The following is a 25,656-nucleotide window of genomic DNA, read 5'->3' as shown; positions in this document are numbered from 1 at the left end:
ACTTATGGTAGCTCGACATATTGGTTATAGATACTCGCTCAGACATAATCCAGAAATCAGTCTGTATTCCCTGAAATGCTGAAGCATATTATAGTAAGCCATGTGGAACAGCGAATTCTGGACGTTTTAGTAACAGTAAACATGACAACTATTCTGGACTTTGTCCATCATCGTGAATTTTTAAAACACGACGTTTCGGAGACTTGATCTATTTCTGTCATCAGGTTTAATGATGAAAACAACTGCAATTTCCGAAACACTTTCTTTAAGACAACTCATGATGACGGAACGTGGCTAAATAATTACCACGTTAATCGTGTGGGAAAAACTGAGAATTGTTTTTCTTTATCGTGGAAAACATTTTCGTGTGTAGAAAATTATTGACGTGGTATGAACATGTGATTCAGATTATGTTTATTGGAATTTATTTAACAATGAAAGATCGACCCAAATGAACCTATTATTTATATTTTTGTTCCAAGTTTACCATCTAAAGACTGAATTTTATTTACACTATGTTCAGCAGTTGAGATCGTACCTGAAAGGAAACATATTACGTCTTCACTAGAAAGACCATCCGCTTAATTCTGTTTGGGGAATCAATCGCTGCTTATTGTGGGAATTATATGAAAGATACAAATATACACAGTGGGCAGAATGCAGAGTTTCAATTTGTTAAGGCTGGTGGTACTTACCGTAATCACTAGGCTTTAAAGGATAAAATTGTAGGAACTCATGATAAGACGGCATCGGTACCAATGTAAAGGAGAACTGCGGTAGAAGTCCAGAACGCATCGGGCAGTATAAATCAATTTACAGTAAAAAGGACTTGTTCCGTTTTTCTCCTTAATGATGTTGCACAGTTGTGAAGTAAAGTGCCATCTACCTAGGTATGGAAGAAGCGAGGTCAGCAGGTAGTAGCTGGTTTGTTGATCATAATATGACCCCCTCGCCTGTCCGGTCCCCTCTAGTGCCGTAGTTGTTTGTCTTGCTGTGCAATTGTAGGTGTGCATGTTAATACTGAAATGACGTAAGCTGTGCAGGTGACATGAGATATCTATGCACACAGACAGAATTAGGCGTACATTATCAAATTCGCGATTTTCGCATAGGCGAAGATTCATATTGTAATCTTCTGGATTATGTCCCCGTTTATTCTGATTGGTATTTAGCAACATTGTGTAGGAAGATATCTGTATCTTGAGGATAGCCGGGAAACCCACAATATGAACAGAAAACGCCTGCTGCTCGTGGGTTTAGAATTATGATTATACTTAATATATGTTAAGAGGTTCGAAATCATGAGCCGGAAGTCTGAAATATAAGATTTGAGGTTTTCCCGGCGGTGACTATAAAGAATACTGTCTTCTGAGATGTGGCACCGTGTAGATCTTGTGTGAACCGACGTTTCGGAGGAACGTATAGCCTCCGTCCATGTACACGGCGCCACATCCCAGAAGATGGTATACTTCGAAAGTTCGAAATGTTTGTAAATTTGTTTCATTTAGGCATTGTTTAATTGTATTATAAAATTAAAGTGATGTATTTTTTTAATTCGCTTAAGGGGGAGGTGGAGTCAAATTGGGTCCACTCAGCACGGCGGCCACTGATTGGCCTATTGTAGCCTGCCCCGGGTGATTATGATGATGGAGAATTTGGTGGAATAAAAATAGGCAGAGGAAACCGAAGTACTCGGGGAAAACCCGCTCCAGCACCACTTTGTCCACCATAAATCCCACTCGACTACATCCAGGATCAAACCCGGGCCGCCGCGGTGGGAAGCCAGCGACTAACCGCTTGAGCTATGGCGGGGCCCCATATGATGTATTTTGTCTAAGTGAGAATATTTATTCTTACAGGGCTAAAAATACTTATATTAAAAACGTTTTAATATATATCAGTAACATTAAATTTTGAATAATAATTTAAAAGACAGTAAACCACAAGTGTAACTGAAATGCAGCAGATGTTCCTCACGCAAGAGTGTATTCACCGTACCCAGTAAAATATATCTCTTCCTCGACTCTCACTGATTGATCCCTCTGGTCTCTGCTGATTCCGAATTACTTGTGAAACGTTAGACATTTGATAAGATTTCATCCACAGGAAATCTAACAGTTGCCAGGCCTTTATATACAGAAGGAAACACAACGTGGAGTAACTCAGATATAATCCGATGCCCCTGAGCTTGGTTCTTACCAGCGATTCCCATGTTCGAACCTTCAACATTGTAAGCGAGTTTAATCTGGCGAGTTCTATGATCGATTAGACAACATTAATTTGCCTCGTCACATGGTATAAGATAATGATTAGCAACTTTCTCTTGGTAGTAAGTTACCAGTTTGCTTTCTTTTACAGATATTATTTTGAACTTCGTCCATATTTCGATTTTTAATTTAATTGGACTGCTTCATAACCTGTAATCTTCTCCAAGTATAATTAGAAGGATCAAGTCAAGGAGGAAGAGGTGGGCAGGGAATGAAGCGTGAATTGGAAAGAAGTTGAATGCATATAGGATATTGGTAGGAAAGCCAGAAGGAAGACAAAGGCGTAGGTGGGTGGACAATATTAAAATGGATCTTAGAGAGATAGAATGGAATGGTATGGATTAGAATGATCTGGCTGAGGATAGGGGCAAATGGAGGGCTTTTGTGAACACGGTAATGAACCTTCGGGTTTTCATAAAATGCTTTGAAATTCTTGAGTAGCTGCAGATTTGGATTCTCCTCAAGAAGGGCTCAGATCCATAAGTAAGCAAGTGAGTAAGTAGACAAATTCCAAGATAGTGGTTTATATCTCACTGTCATCAAGAAAATTTAAAATGAGATGTCTTTCACCAAATTAATTTAAATATTATTAATATAACTTCAGTTCATTAAAGATATAGGCTAAACTCTTAGTGTGTGTGTTTCGGAATATCTCCTCCCCCATATCAAGTGAATTCGGCTTCAAGACCCGTCATGCTCCTTTATAATTTGTGATAACCAGGGCCCTGATTTTGATGACATGTCATATTTTTTTTCTTTGTCTCCTGTGCAATGCTCTTAAATCTCGGATATGAGCTGCTGGTTACAGAAATGTAAATTTTATAGGTAATTTTTGTCATAATTTGACATTTTTAGGTTTAAGGTCATTTTTAGGTATTTTTGGTCAATTTTTGGACTATTAAGGGTATTTATTGTCATTTTTGGCCATTTTAGGGAATTTTTCTTCATACGTTTTCTGAAATTTGAATAATATGGAAGCAAAGTGTTCTTTGTCTTTCTCCTTTAGGCCATTTTTCTGGATTTTTTCGATCATTTTATTGGTCATTTTTTAAATATTTTCAGGTCATCAAAATCCGAGCCCTGCATATTACATTTTTGGGTCATATTTTAGGTAATTTTTCTGGATTTTTTCGGTCATTTTATAGGTCATTTTTTAAAATATTTTCAGGTCATCAGAATCCGCGCCGTGCATATTACTTTTTGGGTCATATTTTAGGTCATTTTTCTGGATTTTCTCTGTCATTTTTTAAATATTTTCAGGTCATCAAAATCCGGGCCCTGGTGATAACCGAGGCAGGTTTGCCTCTCGCTCCACCCTTCTACCTCCTCAGCCTTCTCTTCGTCTTTTCACAATTGCCTGTGCCAGTGGCTGCGTAACCTCAGTATAGGTAATTGAGCTAACGTTTCTAAATAACTTACTGCTAAAAGTTTAACTAAATGCGTTAAGAACGGTCCTTCTAGAGAAGCTAATAGTCTCTCAGCACGTCAAGAACTTTGCTGTATTCTGTGTAACTTCGAAGGTTCTATTAACAAGAGCACACCAAAGGACCATGTTCTGAACTAGTTCAACCGAGTCTATAATATCAGGCCCCCTTTGAACATCAATTTCAATAGAATATTTCCATCTACGCAATCTCCCCGAAATGGTCTCTTCACTTCAAATTTTCAGATGAAAATATTATATGCTTTTCTCATCTCCTTCACTCGTGTTACATGCCCCGCCAACTTCCTACTTGGCTGAAAGTTCAAAAACATTAAATATTAGGAAGTATTCTGCGTATAATGCCCACAAGAGTTTCGGGTACTACGCAAAAAGGATCTATGTCTAGACATGATCTTCGTGAGATACCATGCGTATCTCTACGGCAGACCAGCAGCAGCACATCAATGTATTATTATTTATTAGCATGTCCATTAACTTCAGTGGCAAAACTACGTAAGTCAAAAACACTGCATCATATTAGTACATCATCATGTTGAGAAACATGATTTAGCCTCTTCTAGAGATCTGTTCCATCTTCAAGAATTAAAATTTAACTATTAAATTCAAAACTGATCTCTCCATATTCTGCCTGTTTGTCCTTGGCCTCTTTTGCCTCAAATGTTTAGTCTGGGAGTTATTTGGGAAATACCGTTCGCTCCATTCATCCTAGATGTTTTAGCTACTTGATTTGATTATCTCTAATTCTTGAATTTGTGTCTAAGGTTTGTAGTTCCTCCCTTATATCTTCGTTATGTCTGTGTTCGAAGAAACGTTACAATGACAGCTTCCAATTTGTGTCGTTCTGTGAATATTCAGCACTCATAAAAACAAAACAAACTCCGTGGCTTGAGTCCGCAAGCGAACTATACCGACCGAGCGATCGCCGCTTGTAGGTGAAGTTAATGCCGACTTTAGCGGATAGTGTGTGTCGTGTGGTCAGCGCAGTGAATCCCCACGGCCGTTAATTTCGGTTATCCATAGAGAATCATTAGTATTGCCATTATCTTATAGCCTTTAAGTACTTTCTCCTTCATAAACTTAGCGGATGAGGTTGGTAATTGTAACATATATTTGTTGCGATCGTTTTATTTTAATATTGTCATAGTGGATATAAATATAATTCTTCCATGAGATGTCATGTATTTTGTAACATCTTGTAGGCCTACATGTTTCTGTCTAGATCGAGCCTGTGGACTATATACATCTCTCAGTTGGGCGTACCTTACTTACTTATTTTTTAAATAAAAAATAAAACAGTGCACCAATTTCTTTTGCCCCGTCGGCATATTTCATGTCCCGTTGCTTCATACACGCCGAACTGTTCCAGCATCGCGTCATTTACATTGCAAAACCACACCATGAAGACAAATTTATTAATATTCATACAGTCAGTTGTCTTTTTTACTGGTCTAGGCGTATTTTTTATGCTGGCAATCCCTTTCTTTTCTTTTACTCAGCCCATGATGTGTGTGTGTGGAGGGATCCTTTCATGGTATATGTATCTGAGGATGAGAAAAGTGTTCAGGGCAGAGTAGTAAGGAAAAAAATAGAAGATGGAGAAAAAAGGAAGATAAAGAACGCATAGGTACACCTGAAGAGAGTATAAGGTGGATAGGAGCGAAGGAGAGGCAGGATAGTTGATGGTGTAGAGAGTCAGCCACAGTGTGTGTGTGTGTGTTTTTAGGAGAGGGGAAGACCGGCGTGAGGGGAAGGGAAGGGGTTTTAGAAAGAATCTTTGACGATGTTCTGGCCTCCCGACATCAAGCCAGAAACCTAGACTAATCAGGCAGGCGGTGTGCGCAGACGCGGTAACGAAACTTCGTACTTGTAGTATGCACGTTACGCAACGTGTTCCTTTTTTTATTCCATTCAGTATGAAAATAAATACGTTACAGAAACTTGTCGTGCTTTCAGCAAAAACCAATTAAGCTACAGATATACAAATTTACAGCTAAATGTATTTGGAGAAAGACTATGAAGAGTGCTATAATACTGGGAAGTTATTTGTGAGGTTAAGTTTAGTTGTTTCTTATTAACAAAGTGCGTGTGTTGTAGACGGACCATGTTGTGTTTGCTTTGGTGTTTGTTGTTATTTAAGTGTACACATCAGCACGTGTATTATCGCTTCTTTTCCTTCGTTTGTGATGGATCTGAAGAAGTACAACGGAGGTAACACAGCAGGTCCAGCAATTTTAACTTCTGATAACAACGATTTCAAGTGGTAAGTTGAGGAAATCTGTTGTTGTTTGTGAACCGATGTTCGTTTATTTTATAATTGTCCGATATTTCGTACGTTCACGTTTTATCGAAAACCGTGCACTTATCTAGGTTTACCCATAAACATTAAAGTAACTACAGAAAGTTATCATAAAGATCATTATAAAATTAACCTTAGTCAGATTGCCGACGAGACTATTGACTAGACGACCGGGGTTCGATTCCTGGCAGGGACAAGAGATTCTTCTCTTCTGGAAAAACGTACAGACCGACACTGGGGCTTGCCTAGTCCATCCAATGAATACCGGGAACCTTATCCCCGGGGATAAAGCAGCAGGCGCGTGAAGCGTACCACTCCCTTGCATCTAGTGCCAAGGTCAAGAATGATGGCGCTGTACCTCCATTCCCTCATATGCCGTCAAGGTATGATGCTTAATTATATACGTTACAACAGGAATAATTTTATGTTAGTACTGATATCGTTATGATATCTAAAATTAAAAGGAAAATGTGGTAAGTGACATATATGTAATTTGCTCACAAATTTCACAGTGGTCACGTAGAAAACAAAACAAAATATTTACAAATAGCGTAAGCCTCGAATATTTTTTCACCACAGAATTGTATTTTCTATAACTTTTTAGCACAGTTCGTGTTTCGATCGAATTAATTCCAAGTAAAGACTTGAGCTTCAGTACTATGTGTTGTGTTGTCTTGCATACTACAGTATTTACTTGGCGAAAATATATTTTGCATAAGTGTGAGATGAGGTACACAAGCTTGCGATCTACTAAATTGTTTAGATGAGAAATGAGAAAGTGAGCTTCTGCCGGGCCCTATTTGACTGCGGCTTGCTGTACTGCCGTTCCTGCAAGGATGTGAAGTGGCTGATGACTCTTGTGTGCCTGCCATATAGCTCCGAGTAGGTAGTTCCGTGATATCAGTTGAATGAATGTAATGTAATAATTGTTTGACGAGGATTCAATATTTTTTCTTTGATATGTTGCTGGTATATTTCAGTTTCGCCGGTCACGGTAGCCGAGCAGTCTAAGGCATGTACTGTCTTCGGTCGCTTGGAAACCGGGATCATGGGTTCGAATCCCACTCAGGGCATGAATGTTTAGTTTGTGTGTGCGTTTTCCTGTGTTTGTGTACAGGTAGAGGCGTTACGACGAGCCCAAGGAGTCCTACCGAATGTGTAAGATTTAGAAAAACCGAAGTGAACGTAGAAGTTCATGGAGGTAGGCCTAGGCCCACTGGGGCTGTAGCGCCAAAGAAAAAACAATTCAGTTTCAGCTCATTTGAACTATCTTCAACTTGAGATAAAGTTCACATATCAAATTTAACTTCTTATATTTCCTTACCTGTGTTCTAACTTATTTAATGTCACTTATAATTAATTTTAAATGTTCAGAACTTGCATTGTATGATATTAAGTGTATCTGGGTCCAGAATTATTCTTATACACATAAAATGCTTATCGTGTCGGCTGTATCCACCGAACATGTCTTTTCTTATGTTCGAGAGTGATTTTCTGCAAGACTCACAGTTTATCCTAAACTGATTGTAAACCTCTGTGAAGTTTTGAACTGTTTTAAGGCATCTCGCGCCTACACACTGTGAACTGAGTATTTTAAAACCTCTAGCTAAGAAAAAACAAAGTATAGCTGACATGCAGATCGTATTGAAATACATGCACTGGTGATAGTTCAGTGAAGCTGAAGCTGAAGCTGAAGAATCTGATGGTAGTTCAGTGAAGCTGAAGCTGAAGCTGAAAAATCTGATGGTAGTTCAGTGAAGCTGAAGCTGAAGCTGAAGAATCTGATGGTAGTTCAGTGAAGCTGAAGCTGAAGCTGAAAAATCTGATGGTAGTTCAGTGAAGCTGAAGCTGAAGAATCTGATGGTAGTTCAGTGAAGCTGAAGAATCTGATGGTAGTTCAGTGAAGCTGAAGAATCTGTAAAAATAATATTAAAAATATGACGAATTTCTGAAAGAATATTTATTACGCATATTCTGATAAACACCACTAGCAGTACATATGTAAAAACCAAAATTATTATGTTTCTTTTGGGAATCTATGTGACAAATATTACTGAAGTATTTTTTCCTTAATTTTTGACTGATCTGTCACAAGGCCAACGGATTTTTTCCCTGTACGTTTATGATCATAAGGGCCAAAAAGAGAAGTATGTAGTTTACGTTAAGGCCGGCCATAGCTCAAGCGGTTAGTCGCTGGCCTCCCGCCGCGGCGGCCCGGGGTCGATCCCAGGTCTGGTCAGGTGGGATTTGTGGTGGACAAAGTGGCGCAGGGGCAGGTTTTCTCCGAGTACTTCGGTTTCCCCTACCAACCTTCATTCCATCAATTGCTCCACAATCACCCTTACCTATCGTCTGGTGCTGGTACAATAGGCCAGAAGTGGCCGCCTTAGTCCCACCCCACTAGCAATAAAAAATAGTTTACGTTTTCAAATAATACTGAACAGGTTATTTCAGATCACAAATAATGCAACACAACTATGACAACAACTAAGACCACGTATAGCCGTATGTTTTATCAAGAAGCATTAAAATGTTGAAAATTCAGAAAATCACTACCCTGATATCATCATGGAAGGTAGTAGTTTTCTTTTGTCTGCGACCAAGAGATATTTTAACAAGAATCTAGACACCACGCCACAGAACTAACTGCTTTCGTGGTAGCAGAAGCGATGAAGAAATTATTGTTGCCACTGAAATCGAATCCAAGAAGGAGAACTGCCTAGGCTAAATTCTTTAACTGCGACGTAACGGTGAAGTTTTTTTCTGACATGTTGGTAGATGTGCCTCAAGGTGGAACAAATTCGAAAGGAGTTAGGAAAAAACCGTATCTGTATGACGTATTCACACCTCAACAAATTTCAAATCCAAGATAATACGTTGTAATAGAGTGATATATTTTCACAACAGATACATAATAATGCCCAAGACGCTCTTACGTCACTTCGTTTGTTACGTAACCGTATTCTTTCAACTACAGGGTGTAAGATAAAAGGTAAAGATCAAGATCTCCCTATGCTTAACTAATTAAGCACTGCTAAATGAAGACGCATGGTGGAGTGAATGTATAGACCCAAATTTTTTGCCTCATCACTAGGTGGAGGTGAGTGGTCAGCTTCACGCCCAGGCCGGTTTAACCCCTGGGAAAAAGCCCCCCGGTACCCATTGTATAGGAGGCTGGGTAGGCCCCAGAGCCGGTCTGGACGACATGGAAAAGAGACTCGAATTGGAATCCCTCGGCCGTCCACACCATAGCCAGTCGCTATACCGACTGAGCTATCCCGGCTCTTGTACTGCATGAGGTATATATCATCAAACACTGGAATAGCTGTAAATGATGAATCGCAAAGTTTATGGAAGGAAACGGCAGTGACGTGTTTTAACGTTGTATTCCGCAAAGAGTGCTTACAGCGAACTCTGTGAATGAACGCAACACGTGGCATTACGTGCAGGTCCACAACAGTTTACAAAATCTCGTCTCTGAAGTTATTAATCGCCTCAGAAAACATCAGCCTTCTTGAGAACTGACCGTCACTCAACTGATTACCAAATTTCCCGTCTTTTGAGGTATTCCCTTCATAGGAAAACAACCACTGCACCTACCCTCAGCGTTATAAATCCATTCACTACCTTCACTTCTTATTTCTTTAAGATCCATTTTAATATTATCCTTCCATTTCATTTTTGAAGTTTTCCTGGTAAAATGTTGTCACCTTTATGTGTTACATTTATGGCTCGTTTCCTATTCCTTGAATATAGCGTCGTTATTTGGAGAAGAATATAAACCTCTGATATCGTCATTAAGTAATTTTCTGTGTCATCTTAACACATCCTCTCTATTAGGCCAAAGCATTCTTCCCCGGAACATTTCTTTTTCAAAAACACCTTCAGGTAACGTCGCGTTAGATTGAGAGATCAAGTTTCGAGGCCACATGAGATTAGTCCTGTATGTTTTAAATTTCACACTCTGAGGTAGCACTACATAAGATGAAATATAACGTGTTACGTGTTCAACGGAATGCGTAAAGGTTTCACTCGAAGAATGTAATAACTTCGGAGATTTATAAGGCTCCTTCTCCTACACGGTGAATACGTATGCGATTGTGTTTCACGGATAGCTACAGCGGTTTAACTCCTTCTACATCTATGCTTACGTAATTTCACAAAAAGCATTACACTTTCACTCTAAAAGTAAGGAATTACTTTAATAAATGTACTTAAAGGTATATAAAACACCATATTTAGCGACTGTGAACGTCAGCTAAATCGGTTTATAATTAAAACATATATTTTAAGAATGACAACAGATAGGCTTCCAAAGATGTCGCTAAATTGTAAACCCAGAGGGCACTGAAGCATCGCACGACCCACAGCTAAATATGAGGACGCATTCTCTTGAAGTCGGGAACTGGCCAGTGACCTTACATGGATAGATGGAGGGAAGCTAATAGCCTTAAAATGTTATAAAGAATTATGTTAAACTTGAATGCAGTCTTTATAATTCATGTCCCTGCACAACGACCGCCTCTGTGGTCTTGTGGTCAGAGTTCCCGGCTACAGATTCAGGGGTCCGGGTTCTATTTCCGGCGTTACCAGACTTTCTGAGAAGTAGTAGCTCTGGAACGGGGTCCACTCAGCTATTTCAAGGAAATAGCGGCTCCGGTCTAGAAAACCGAGATTAATGGCGGTGGGGATTCTTTGCGCTGACCACGCGACACCCTCTATCCGCTAAAGTTGTCACTAACTTCTCCGTGAAGCGGCGGTCGCTCGGTCGGTATAGTTCTCTTGCGGACTAAAGCCACGGAGTTTTTTTTTCGTTCCTGTACAACTAGTCGAAATGTTGCATATTTTGTAATACTACTAATATAAGGCAAGAAGCAACCATACCTTGCTGACTTCATGACATTTCGCTCCAGATGCTGAGGAAAACTACGAAATTTTAAAAGTACTTAACTTTCTTTGGTAGGTGAAAAATCTTGCTTTTTTGAGCACGAAACAACCGTTTCTTTATTAAGAGCCGAAGAGACCAGTCTGTATTACAAGGGAACCCGTGTAATATTTGACGCAAGAACTGATACATCGAACCAAGCTGAAATCATACACATATGCAGTTATATACACTTTTCTGAGATCTCATACCACACCGGGTTCTCTCTTAATGTATTTGATAAAAACCAGATGGTCGGTCCAAGAATTAGTTTTTGAGGCATCCTGTGCTCCATTAGGCTGCTCGGTTGGCTAATGGGTAGAGCGACCTTCGGTATGATGGAACGCCGAAATACCAGAGTTTGAATTTTAAATCTAGTTTATACTTGCCGTGGAATTGCATTTGAGCCCCAAGAAGTGGACTGGCTACCTGTGTCAACTTGAGGAAGAAAAAGGGCACAAGTCAGATTTTAATTTTATTTCATTCGCAGAATACAGCTGTTTTTCATGATTCCTAAATTAATGAATTGCAGAATGGCAAAAATGAATTCTGTTGTCTCTTTAGCGCTCTGAATGTTTTTTTCTCCACGTCTCTTAGCTGGAAACCTGAAAATTAAAGTACATATAAAAACTACATTGTTATCGAGTGCTTCTAATGGTTGTAAAATATGTTCTCTGTGTCCCAGTAGAGAACATGAATTAGGGCTATTTAAGAACAGGATGTTAGGAATAATTTTTTTACTAAAGAGAGATAATATTGTGATGGGATATGGTCATCTGCTAGGCAACGGCTAGGTAAACACTGCCTAAAAGTCGGAATAATATCAGAAGTGGAAGTAATTCTTGCTAGTCAACGGCTAATTAAACACTTGTTTCCTCAGCAACTAATGGTAACAAAGATATTCCCGTGACAACACAAAAGAACAGAGGAACTGTTCGAAGTGTTGACTTCTGTCCCGGCCGCGAGGCGATTATAAAAGACAGTGCATTCGTGAATTCGAGAGATTCAGATCAGTGAGAAATCAAAATCAGTCCAAGATGCTTCATAGTTATTTGTCAGAGAGACGTCGTCCAGAAGGAGTTCAATATGTCAGCTCTCATAATCGACTGTAATTGTAAAGAAGTGCCAACAAACCCAATCATCAAATCCACGCTAAATTAGTCACGCTAAACCCGTACACGTGACAATATTCATCAAGAAATTTTCCCGACGAGGAACTTCGAGTATGCAGTTGTAACCAAATATTATTATTGGGTGATCAAATCTAGTGGGACGAGAGAGCTGGGAGTTGTAGCTCGCAAGGAGGAGGCTAGAAATGCACAAAGATCTTTAGCTGAAAGATATGAAAGAAATAACCACTTTGAATAGCTACATATGTTTGGGGAGTAAAGGTAAAGCTGTTCCTCTGCTGAACTAAGAACTATGCCATGAAAACGTATTGTGGGAGTGGACTTTTAGATCCAAGTATTCTTGACATTGGCACTGGTTAGAAGTGAGTGGCCAGCTTCACGCCCCAGAACCCCGTCTGGACCACGTGGAGAGGAGAAAAATCTCGTCCCTACCGGGATTCCAAGTCCGACCTCTCTTCCGCCCAGCCAGTCCTTGTACTATACTTTACTATAGAAGTAAAGCTATCCCTGTACCAGGCCATGAAGGCCCATAGGGTTGTGAGACGTTGAGGGTCCCACATTATCTAGACAATCGGCTCAAAGATGGCGGTAAGGTTGTCAGGAAAATTATTTAATTAATTCCTGGTACTCATTTCTGTTAGAGGCTGAGTGAACCGGAAGGATTAGGTCAACTGAAAAAAATCCATTGACCTCATCGGTATTTGAACCCGCGACCTTCCGACTTGTAACATAGTGCCTTAACGACTACGCTACCACGTGCCCGACACTGTACTGCTCCCTATATCGGCTACTATAGTTGGGAGGATAATTTTAAAGTTGATGAGAAAGGAATAGAACTTGAGACAGTGGCACGGAACGTGTTCTTTGTGTAACGTAATGAAGGTTCTCGTTCCATAAAACGCGAGCGAGGAATTCCTTAATCGAGATACTGTCACCTAGTGAGGAAGAACTCTGCCTCTTATTAGTGTAATGTTGTTATTCCTTCACTGTTTAACACCTTTTAGAAGTACAGACTTATGTAAGGCTTAATGAGAAAGAAAATGTTGAGTTAGATATTACTAGCTTAGTAGAAGAATGCCTTCATCTTGGATGTAGCGCCATATAGATTTTGTGTAAACCGACGTTTCGGAGGAACGTATCGCCTCCAGCTTCAGGGTATAAAAATCCGCGAGCGAAGAACTAACGTGAGCAGGTGGTTGTAGACTTAAGACTAGCTAATTTAATGATAAGCATACTCTTCCGTATTTACACAAGTAGTTGTTAACCCAGCCAGGATTAGACCGAGTTCTTTGATGAGTACAACGTTGTCCCTTCCCAAGAATCACATCAGTGAAGATTAAAGTGAAGTATGAATATTTTAGTGTTCTCTTGTTGATTCTTATTCCGACTTTTACCTGTTTACCTCATGATCATTTTTCGAGAGAATGCATGTGGTTTCGTTTTGAATAGTTGTATTATATTGCTGGAAAAGAAGTCACGGAAGCCACCAAATTTCCGTGCCTGTGGCTGGTCCTTACTATTAGTCCCTCTCTACTAAAGTGGACTGTCTTTTTCTTAATTTATGAGAATGCAAAACGTACAGGAAAAATAGGAACTGGTGGAAACACACAGAATATAGTAAAACGGCGGCGAAGTCCTGTATACGTTTCATTTCTTCCCCTGTTTCCCGAAAAGGCGATGAGATTATTCATTTTTCTGACGCACAATCACGCGGAAAACGGATATCCATCCCGTACCGTCGCAGTGGTCCGTAACGCACAGACTCGCTTCACGGGGGCACTGTCCAGAAAAAAACAGAGGACAAGAGATACCGTGGCTTTCCTTTCTGCAGACTTGGGCCACACAAGATTCAGAGAAGCGACTGAAACCCTCAGTTTTGGTAACAGCGGTACAGCTCTATTGTTGTGTGCATTTTATATGGTTTAATTCTTAACTTCTAAAAGGGGCACGCGGTAGCGTAGTTGGTTGAGGCACTATCCTACATGCCGGAAGGTCGCCGGTTCGACTCCAGATTAGGTGGATCCATCCAGCCGCACTATGCCCCTGGGGTCGACTTCAGTTTCTAACAGCCATAAGGCTGAAAACCTTACAGCCATCTGTAAGCCGATTGTCTAGAAGATGTGGGAACCTCGACGTCTCTCAACCCTATGGGCCTCCACGACCTGTTACAGGAATAACGTTGCCTTTTTTTTTTTGCCTTAACTTCAAAATTCTATAAAAAGGAAATTTAACACAATTTATAACATTAGATATACTGCATTGTCGGTGACAATTTTATTTTCCGTTTGTTGTTGATCACGTCGTTTCAGTGTCCTTTGTGGCATGAACGTTTTCCCTGTTGATAGAGGCGTTGCCTTCTGCTTTCTACTCGTGCAAACGACAGGTCAGGCGTTGGCTCCACTGGCATGTTCATCATCACCACATCATCATCATTGGCAAAGAGCCCTTATTGAGCTATAAACTTCCTTAGAAGATTCTGCCAGATTTGATAGGTTTTCACCTCTTTGGATTTCACAACAATAATATTTATTTTTACAGAGCAAGTCCATCAGCTGTATGTCCACCCCCAGCCTGAAGGACCTCGTGTTCTTGACACTGGTTGTCCGTATATTTTGTTCTATTTTCGAGTTTAGTGGCAACGATGAAAATCGAATTCAGAACCCTTAAATGCTAGACCTCATAATTTAAAGATTAAGTACAGTCAGGCTCATATGATACTGGCTAATACATTAACTAATTGAATCATATTCGTTCTTGAGAAGGAGCTAGTCGAAAAGGAGTTTCCACTTTTTATGGGATCCAAAGTTTTATTGTCTTTTCAAAATAGCACTCCACCGGTCCCTATTATGATCGAGAAGAATATAATAGGCACCCTTCTATACTCTATTTTAATATTATTCTCCAATTTACGTCTATGTCTTACAACTTATCTCTTTCATTAAAGTTCCCCTAATAAAATTTTAGAATATATTTGTTTCCTTTCCCATGCTTATTACATGTCCCACGCATTTTATCAGCCTTGATTTATTTATTCTAACAGCATTTATAAAGGAGTGAGCCTAGAAATTATGAAGCTCTTCATTATGCAGTTTTTCCAGCCTCTTGTGACTTCTTCATCTTAGGTCCAAACTTTCTCAACGCCTTGTTCTCCGGCCAGTTTACTTCCATACGAAATGGCAGTTAAAATTATAAATTTATGTGTTTCAATCTTTGCATTTAAATAGTAAGCGAGAATATAAATGATTGCGAACAGAACGGCAGCAAGCATTTCCCGCCTTGAATTCCCTCATAATTTCTTCACCAGTGAATTTTTAATTTGTTACTGTCATTACCTAATATTTGAAGATTGTCACATTTCAGATGATCTATTGGCTGTCCTTTTGTGTTTTTCTAAAATTTGGTGACAAGTCGCAAACCTAATCATATGTATCAGAATTCAGAATACGGCTAAAGATAAAGTTTTGCCTGCGCTTAATTAATTACCAATCACGCCATGAAGACATATGCGGGGGTGCAAATATAGCTCCTCCATTCTTTACCATGCCATTAAATGGAGTTGACTGTCCAGATTCAAGCCCCGACGGCTTTTTTTTTCCTTGGCACTACAGTCCCAGTGGGCCTAGGCCTACCTCCATGAACTTCTCCGTTCACTTCGGTTTTTCTAAATCTAACACATTCGGTAGGACTCCTTGGGCGGGTGATCAGCTCGTCGCAAGGTCTCTACCCCCGGGGAAATAACCCCGGTACCCATTGAATAGGAGTCTGGGTGGACCCAGAGCCTGTCTGTAGAATAGAAAATAATCTCTTGACTGTCGATACCCCGGCTTGTCGCTATACCGACTGAGCTATTCTTGCTCCAGAATATACAACGATCGTAATTTTGGTGCGATGACTGAAAGAACGCTGTCAGAAACAGAACAGAATGCCATTCCTCAGAAGAGGCAGGTGAGTCAGCCAATACTGTTGTTAGTGTCAACAAACGTAAGGAGAAATGTGCCGCTTTTCCCTGCAGAATATGCACTTTACGTCGTTTGTTACAATTCAAGAGCACGAAGATGTAGGGACTACACCAGTTTTACTACCACTTTGAGGGTGGAAGAGAATAAACTAAGGGTTGAAGAGGGGGTTAATAAAGATAGAAGACCTAGCAGGGAGAATAAGTAGCGTGGATGGAAGGGATGTATGACGTCAGGGGTTTAGGAGAATGTATAAGGGTAGTAAGAAACGCAGACGAGGCTTTCAGTTTGCACCCTGTGTGTCAGTGAGACAGAAATCAGACTTCCGAAACTTCTTATTGCTACTCCGATTGTGCTAGATCGAACGTTAATGCAGCTTACCGTTGAGGCTTTATATTAGCTGCCAACGTAGCATGCGGCCTTGGTTCCTTGGTTAACAAAAGAAGTGAAAAAGTTTCGTTCACAAGGGCTACGGATATAGACGCAGTTAGAACTGCGATGTTTCATATCTCATTAACCTTGGTTTGTTCCTTATTTCGTTAAACTCGCCATATCGAAGAATCTTAAACGTGAAACGTAAGAAGGCGACTTTATAAGCTTTTATTTTCGTTTCTGCTCAAAGAGGACACAGGTACTCTCAGATAGATGGCGTTAATCGCCAGAAAATCTCGACAATGCATATGCATATTATTTTTTTATTGCTCGTGGGGTGGGACTAAGTCCCTTGTACTGCGGCCACTGGCCTGTTGTACCAGCCCCAGATGACAGGTGAGGGTGATTGTGCAGCAATTGGTGGAATTAAGATTGGCAGGGAAATCGAAGTACTCGGAGAAAACGTGCCCCAGCGCCACTTTGTCCACCACAAATCCCACTTGACCAGATCCGGGATCGAACCCGGGCCGCCGCGATGGGAAGCCAGCGACCAACCGCTTGAGCTATGGCGCGGCCTATGCATATGCATAACTTCACATAAATCTAAAGTTATTCTTCTGTGGCGAGGATTTCCGTTGAATTTTCAGTGGACATTGCACTGGAGTCTTAAAAGTTTTCTGCGTTTTAATAAAATAAATATATAATTGGTCATATCTTACGCAGTAACTGCCTCCTAAAAGAAGTTATTGAAGGAAAGATAGAGGGGCGGATAGAAGTGACCAGAAGACGAGGAAGAAGACGTAAAGATGGTGGATGACCTTGGGGACAGAAGAGGATATTCTCATTTGAAGGAGAAAGCTCTAGATCGCATTAAGTGGAGGAACTGTTTTGGAAGAGACTGGACCTGTCTTGTGACAGATTACTGATGAATGATGATGAATGAATGTGGCAATATTTTGTACGATGAATCGGTTTCAGAATCTGTCCAATTGATTCTCAGACTCATGTGGAACGAGGTAGGCTTCCTGTATTACATTAGACGGGTTCGAACCAGAAACTTTGATACTGAACACCTGTAACAAGTTACGTGGGAGTTCCTTTAACAACTTTGGAGACGGAATATGTCGGTGCACGGATAGACAAGCAATTAATTATGCTTTAATTTACGCGTTTTATGTAAAGGGTGCATGAAAACGTAAAACTGCTTGGGAGACACATTGAAGACATACGCGGATATGTGGACTCGGAGATATTAAATCTTAGGTTACCTCCGTGTTCTGATCGTCTTTACTCCATGCTGAGGACCTGCATTATCGTTACCAAGGAGGTAGGTGTGTCTTCGAGCCATGTTGCATGCCATGGTGCTGCCTGGTATCTCACTTTATCAACTGTCGATTTTTAAACTGCTTAGTCATATATGAGGAACCGGGATAGCGCAGTCGGTATAGCGACTGGCTACGGGCTGGACGGCCGAGTGAACGGAGTTCGAGTACCGTTAAGGGCAAGATTTTTCTTATTTTTCACTTCATTCAGACTGATTCTAGGACCCACCCAGCCTAATCCCATGGACACCGCATGTCCTTTCCCAGGGATTAAAGCGGCCGGAGCGTGAAGCCTACCACGCACCTGGAACTAGTGCTGAACCGAAAAGGATAAGAGAGGAAATGATTGTGGTCTGTTTGAAGCCTGTATCTGATTGAACTGACAGAAAGCAAAACAAATTCCCGAGACCTCCCTTATACGAAATATGAATGGTAACTAGTTCATTGTGATGATTGGTACAGGACTGGGTTTCCTTTCCTCTGCTCCCTTCTGTGAAACGCCTGAAGGTAATCACCCCATCTGTGGCCGCGCCATAGCTCAAGCGGTTAGTCGCTGGCTTCCCACCGCGGCGGCCCGGGTTCAATCCCTGGTCTGATCAAGTGGGATTTGTGGTGGACAAAGTGGCGCTGGGGCAGGTTTTCTCCGAGTACCTCGGTTTCCCCAACCAATCTTTATTCCACCAATTGCTCCACAATCACCCTCACCTGTCATCTGGGGGTGGTACAATGGGCCAGAAGTGGCCGCAGTACAAGGTACTTAGTCCCACCCCACTAGCAATAAAAAATCACCCAATCTCATATCTAAAAATTGCGGTTTGTCTGTACAGAATACTACATAATTTTGCGTATTGCTTTGCTTTGGGGAAACGTAGTTTGAAAACGTTTGGGAGCAGAGCGCCGAGGAGAATATTTGAACCAGTGATTGGAGATTGGAGAAGGACGAGGAATATTGCACAACGAAGAGCTCAGTGATTTCTGTACACCAAGCATTGTTAAGGTGGTGAAGGATGAGACTGAGAGGACATGTAGCATGCATGGGAGGCATGAAACATGCATACAAAATTTTACTGGAATTGAAAAGTCCACTTGCGTGTCTTAGGATAAATGGGAAGGCAGTATTGAACTGTTACTTGAGATTGGTGTGAGGTTGTACACTCTATTGGACTAGCCCAAAATCGGAGTTATGCCCACGTTAATTAACGTCTGGGTTCAATTAAAGACTGCCAGTTTTTCTAGTAGCTGCTGAGCTTCTCAAGAAACATTCTTATCCATGGTGTTATTGCCATTGCATTTGGATGTTTAGTTTGTGTGTGTGTGCGGTTTTCTGTGTTTGTGTACAGGTAGAGGCCTTGCGACGAGCTGATCACTCGCCCAAGGAGTCCTACCGAATGTATAAGATCTAGGAAAACCGAAGTGAACGGAGAAGTTCATGGAGGTAGGCCTAGGCCCACTGGGGCTGTAGTGCCAAGGAAAAAAAATATTACATTACTTTTAAATGAAATAAGGCGTCTACGAAATTTATGTTCTCACCTTTCCAGGAAGTGTTCCTATTTAGGCCGACGCTACTTCAACCAACTCGTTTGTAGTGGAATGCGATACCGGTATAAATAAAAATTCCACAAGAGCGTACATTTAAATTACAGAACTTCCATTTTACTCTGTTTATTGCACAGGTATTGCAAGAGTGTTTGAACCTCTCTGCCTACATAATCCGGTACAAATTCCACAGGTTTCTTCTGTGATTAACCCAGTTTTATAGAAATACTTAGACCCCTTTGCCAACCACACATAGCATCTTATTGAAACTTGTAATTATTTTCCCATCGCCACCTTCAGGGACCCAGTGCACTGGATATCGCTAAGGTCTAGGTTAGAAAAACTAAGATAGTTTTGAAGTACTTCCCTGCCCGTTTTCTCGAGTCACTTGATTTTGGGCTACATATAATCACGTATTGCGTATTAGACACAATTCTTCCCCCCAGTAAACTTCGGTATTTTGCCTACTCTTTCTTTCACACTTTTCTTTTTTGAAGGGCAATTGTGGCAAATATTTTTGTTGGTGACTAAAGCGCGCCAGCAGAGCTGTACTATTATGAAGAATGAAATTTTGACCTCTCAAGAATTTCACGCACCATCGAAACAACCGGAATATATGAAGAATATTATTCTCGAAAAAAATTCAAACCTGAAATTCTCAGCAATGAGATTTCTTTTGTAAACAACGAATTCATGCACCACACCTCACTGCTCCATTTGCTGTTTTCAGTAAGAGCAGAAGCAGCCTAAAGATAACATACAGTATATTATTTTCACTGGCTCTACAGCCCCTTGGACCCTGGCCTCTGATTTTTCAGTTTCATGATCATTTTTAGAGACTGTAGGACTCCATAGAGTCTCAGCTCGTCGCAAGGCATCTCTACCTAAACACAGGACAACACAAAGACAGAATAAACATATACACATTCCAAATATCCATGTTTTGTGTGGATTCGAACCCACGATCCCGGCTTCCGAGTGAGCGAAGACAGTACATGCCTTAGACCGCGCGGCTACCGTTACCGGCAACATACAACATCCTGTCACTAAATTCCCGAAACACCAAACGGAACGAAAAAGAAAAAAGACATTGGTACCACTGAAACAACTTGCTACTCTAACATTCTGACGTACTTTTGTCTCAGTTAACTGTACTATTACACAGTGACACTTGAAAATCCACTTCCCGTACCCCTCCTCCGCCATTCTACTTACACTGAAGAGAAGTTCTTAAATGAGCCGTGCAATCTTAATCGTCGCCATGGACTATTTTAAATGGTTTTAATATAGGGGTCACTCACCTTACCTCTCCGCTCTCTTCCTCTTGTTCCCATTCCTGTCTTGACGGGCAAATATTCTATTCATTTAACTATTCCACTCATTCATTTCTTCCTTCATCCATTCTTTCTTCTGTTCAAAATATGTACAAAGTACACTGAAGAGACACTATGCCTTTTAGAACACAAACAAGTGTGTTTCAAGACCTTTATTCCACTTGTTGTTTATCTGGCTCGTACTATTGTTATTAGCTTTCTTTACTGCTGCTGGGAGATGAAGGGCTTGTCTCGAGAAAACGGTGATTGGTCGAGAAGATGACATTTGTTATGGTGATGCCGTGGTGAGGACCAGAGTCTGGTTGTTGTTAGCAAGTTTTGTTATAAAGATGAAGGGTCCGCTAGGAGCAAGAGGACATGCGTGTTGTAAAGATAGCAATACTGGTGATAATGGTGTTAAATGGTGCTCCTCTTCTTCTTCTTCCAGGAAACCTACCGTAGATGAAGTTGGGAACCCGACATCTGTAAATGCTCGGTAAGTGCATAGAAATGTTTTTATTTATTTTATAGAGAAAGTGCTCCTCCCATGTTCGTCTTACTGACATTAAGGCCGGGCCATAGCTGAAGCGGTTAGTCGCTGACTTCCCATCGCGGCAGCCCGGGTTCGACCCTGAGTCTTGTCAAGTGGGATTTGTGGTGGACAAAGTGGCGCTGGGGCAGGCTTTCTCCGAGTACTTCGGTTTCCCCTGCCAATCTTCATTCCGCCAGTTGCTCCACAATCACCCTCACCTATCACCTGGGGCTGGTACAATAGGCCAGAAGTGACCGCAGTACAAGGGATTTAGTCCCACCCCACTAGCAATAAAAAATACTGACATTTATAATAGGGTCGTAGACTGTCAAATGCACTGGACAACGGAAATCTCTCAGGAGCGCCAGGCGATTGAAGCCCGCAGTGGAAGAGAGAACACGTCTGTGGCCACGCAAGCTTTCCGTACTCCAGCAGCACAGTTCAGACTCAACAGAACTACACGATTACGCAAATGAAGCAGAACCGCGTCTTGTACTGGCATAGCTATTTCAATAAGGCTGCGACTTATTGTCAGTACTGTGGTTAAGGCAGCAAATGTCATCTGTCATTCAAGTTATCTCAAATGACATGATTTGTTTAGGCATACACTTGAATTATAATTATCAAGCTTCCATGTTTGGACCTAACAGAAAGGATTAAACAGAAGGATGAAAAAACTGCATAAAGAGGAGTTTTATAATTTGAAATTTTTGTCATATAGAGATAAAATTAGATAGGCATTTAACACGCATATGAGAGATGAGAAATGCATACAAAATATTAATGTGAATACAAACACGGAAGAGATTATTTTAAAGACATAAGCATACGTAAGGATGTAATATTAAACTGATCTTGAAGAAGTTTCATGTGATTTGAACATGATTAATTGGTTGAAGACATGAATGTTCTTAGGTGCATAGTAAAGCTACAGACCCCGTAAGACGTCATGGCGTACAAGCTTCTGTGATCTGTTCATGAGTCCCCATGTTCGGGTATATACTGTACGCGGGCACATTCACGTTGTGGTTGACTTTGACGTAGTGTGTTTCAGCTGAACTCTCGACCGTTAGGAAAAACGAGATGTCCTTAGACAAGTTGAGCCATGAGAGGTCTCGTTGTTGCTTACAAGGAAGAACACCTTAAAGGTTCGGCCACACAGAGCGCTACGCTATGTTCGCTACGTACGCTGTGTACACTCTGCGACGCAGCTAACATAGAGAACATAGCGTACGTAGCGTACGGAAGTCTGTGTGTCCAGTCATATTGGCAATAAAGGCAGATATTTTTCTGTTCGTATAGCGAACATAGCGTACGTAGAGCTCTGTGTGGCCGAACCTTTAAGTCATGTCTTAGTCACTGTCTAAAATAAACGTTTTTGCTTACATAAATTACTTAAAAATTTTATGTCTAATCTTATTGGTCCAGTGGTGGGGTCTTGTGAACTTGCTGGTAAAATTTCGGGTTCCATAAAGATCGGGGAATTCCTTGATCAGATGAGAGGCAATCAGTTTCTGAAGAAGAATGATTCCGCTCCATGCCTTGGAGCTCTGAACTGTAGCCGTTGCGTGTAATCGGAGGGAGGAATCATTTTTCATAATACTTGAATTAGAATTTTAAAGGAAGCTACCATGTCCTATTTGAAGGCAGTGTACTGTACAAGTTGATGGAAGGGCGTACAAAAGCGACGAAATAATAAAAAAAATTCTCCAAACGGAAAATCGAATCCTCTATTTTCCAAATATCAAGCACACATGTACGATGTACAAAAAATCTTGCTTTTACTCGTACGTCTGAGTAATGAGCATAAACAGCATAGGCCCTGTAGGATATACGACGTACATAGACCTAATACAGTAGTGGTTGCCGGTCCCAGTAGCCCGGCAGTCTGAGGCATGAACTGTTTTCACTCGCTCGGACGCTGGAATCCTGGGCTCGAATCCCACTCAGGGCATGAACATTTAGTGTGCTTATGCGTTTATTCTCTGTTTATGCTGTCCTCTGTTTAGGTAGCGGCCTTGCGATGGGTTGATCACCCGTCCAAGGAGTTCTACCGTCTATGAAAAATGATTACGGAACTGAATAAGAGGCCAGTGCCCTGAATGGGCTGGAAGAACTATTGAAAAATAAATTACAGTACTGATTAATTAAATGAGGTTCTATAATTTGCTTAGAAATCGAAGACGAAAATTTCTAAAGGCTGACATGACGCCGTAGCGTTACGTCTTAGAAGAGTAAAAAAAGTGTATAAAATTGTGATTAAGGATAAACAATAAAGTACATGTAAGGGAGCAATTTTTAAATCCAAATCGTTGTCTGTAATAATAAACCATTGAAAGTGATCCGTGATAGCTCAGTGGATACAGCGATGAGACTTAAGGGCTGGGCGTCTTGTTTTTGATTTCCGGCAGTGTTAGGATATTTTTTCTCTTTTCCATAGCATCCAGACCGACTCCGGGACCTCCCAGCCTCCTATCGAAAAAGTTACTGGGGATCTATCACAGGTGGGGTAAAGCGGCAGAGGCGTGAAGCTGACCGTTTACCTCCATCTATTTCCGAGGATAGGAATGATGGAGTTGTCTCCATTCCCTGCCTCTACGTCATAGTGCCAAAAAGTACTGGGACAATTTACCGTTATATTTCAGTCAACATAACTAATTAAATAAATATTATAACATGATATGGTAGATTTAAATCTGTCACTGCAAGTATATTCACTGCACCTTAAGTAAGTAAGAAGTTCCGAACGTGATAATCAGTGGGTGGTGCCACAGGACACATTCCTCGTGCGGTGTTTGAAATTAAGTGGTATACAGGATCACTCCCTTATGAATCAGAGGACATTCCTGAATGAATCGTTACATGACCAATGGGTGGGCCGTGAGGCAAGCCACATTTCTGTTATGATCTTAGGCATTAATGCCTGAAGACAAAGCCTTCGTGTTCTAAAGTCGGAAACAATAACTAAATTGAAGGATAGCGCAAAAATACCAATTCCATAATGCAGAATCCTTCTTGGAAAGTCGAGTGTTGCTTGGCAGATCAAGAAATCTGTCTCTACTACAAAATCCGAAGGCTTGTTACCTTGTGGGATTTGAGGTTCTCACAGCGGTGATTATGGGGTGTTCTATCTTCCGGGATATAGCGCCGTGTATGCCGTTCAAAATCAGCTGACGTTTCGGAGAACCTGCTTGCTGCATGTTTTATGCTGGTTTTTGTTCGGCGTACTCTTAAACCATGAAGACAGTTGATAAATTACTCCGAAACGTCTGTTGAATTTCAACTGACTACGCAATATTACATTCCACACGATATAATTCTTCGTTCATTACCTTGTTCACAAGAGGCAGTCACTGAAATATAACACAAGCCAGATGAATCGAGTGAACACAAGTTGTCTCGTGTATTAGTGACTTGTAGATGGGATTTGTAATGGTGAATAGCTTTATTCGATACTCACAAGTCGTAACTACAAATAATTATAACATTTCAAATATTTCTATAATTGTAACACATAAAATAATATCTTCAACGTTTGCTTGTTTAGTCGTTCCTTGTTAACGAATGTTATCTGGTTAACACTTCAACTGTTGATCTACGCTCTGAATTCTCTTGTGACTGAATCTTCGACTCCGGTGTGAGTATGAATCTCTGAAATTCACGAATGCACCGCTTTAATAACTTCTGGGGGGCTGAATAAAAGCCTTTCGGTCTCCTGTATCCGTTCTAGCGGAAACGCCTGATGATCCAAAAAATCCCCCCTTATCCACGGAAACCTTTGTTGAATCTTCGTTAACATGAGAATGCGTTTTAGTGGGCCGTTGCCTAGCAAACAGTCATATTCATCACACTTATAACTCCCCCCCCCCAAATATTCTCTTCAATTTATTTTTTGCGACCGGAACTTTGTACGATTTTCACATCTGTCTTGTGCGTACTTGCGGTCGAATCGTCCCCGTTGATTTCGGTATCCAAATGTTATGTAGCGAGTACCTTCTCCGTTGTTTATGTCTTGCTGACGTATCATGTAAGTCAGATGTCCCACACAGTTTCTTGTAGCATATTAGCTCTTTTACATGAGGTGTTAGTAGCCCCCACGCCCAAGCCCAAGTCCGAAAGCCTGTCTTTGTTTACTTAATTCGTCTGTTTATTGAATGCACGAGATTTGAGGTTCTCATAGCGGTAACGTTTCATGTTATCTTCTCGGTTATGGTGCCGTGTAGCCTGGTAGATGGGTATAAACGTTTAGGGCAACATAGTCTTAGGGCGAGGTCACACCAAGGAAACTGGCAACCGCAACGCAACCGCAATTTCCGAGAATTGTTTTCAGCCTCAGTTGAACACATGTTACTGAACGGAGCAGCGCAAACTGAGCAAACTGGAGGAAACAGCAACGCAGTTTGCCAAGTTTGCGCTCTTACATTCAGTAACATGTTCAACTCAGGCTGATAACAATTCTTGGAAATTGCGGTTGCGTTGCGGTTGCCAGTTTCCTTGGTGAGCCCTCGCTCTAACCTATCTTTATCTCTGAAGTTTCCACGATGATTAAGAATCATATTATGAC

General features: G+C 41.0%; 1 protein-coding gene across 3 annotated transcripts in view; it reads left to right on the top strand.

Annotated features, from left to right (window-relative positions):
• Nucleotides 1-25,656, top strand: part of LOC111869813 (protein trachealess) — a 764,956-nt gene that overhangs the window by 279,685 nt on the left and 459,615 nt on the right. For 2 of the 3 annotated variants that reach the window (XM_023861599.2, XM_033753565.1), the window contains exon 3: nt 21,009-21,056. In XM_023861599.2, the coding sequence (XP_023717367.1) occupies nt 21,009-21,056 (48 nt within the window). Of the gene's footprint in view, nt 1-5,544; nt 5,972-21,008; nt 21,057-25,656 lie in introns of those variants that run through there. The other variant, XM_033753568.1, reaches the window with a different exon arrangement.

This window comes from Cryptotermes secundus, unplaced genomic scaffold (genome assembly GCF_002891405.2).
Source record: "Cryptotermes secundus unplaced genomic scaffold, Csec_1.0 scaffold245, whole genome shotgun sequence".
NCBI classification, from domain to species: domain Eukaryota; kingdom Metazoa; phylum Arthropoda; class Insecta; order Blattodea; family Kalotermitidae; genus Cryptotermes; species Cryptotermes secundus.
Note: the sequence above shows the minus strand (reverse complement) of the source record. Positions and strands in the feature narration are given on the sequence as shown.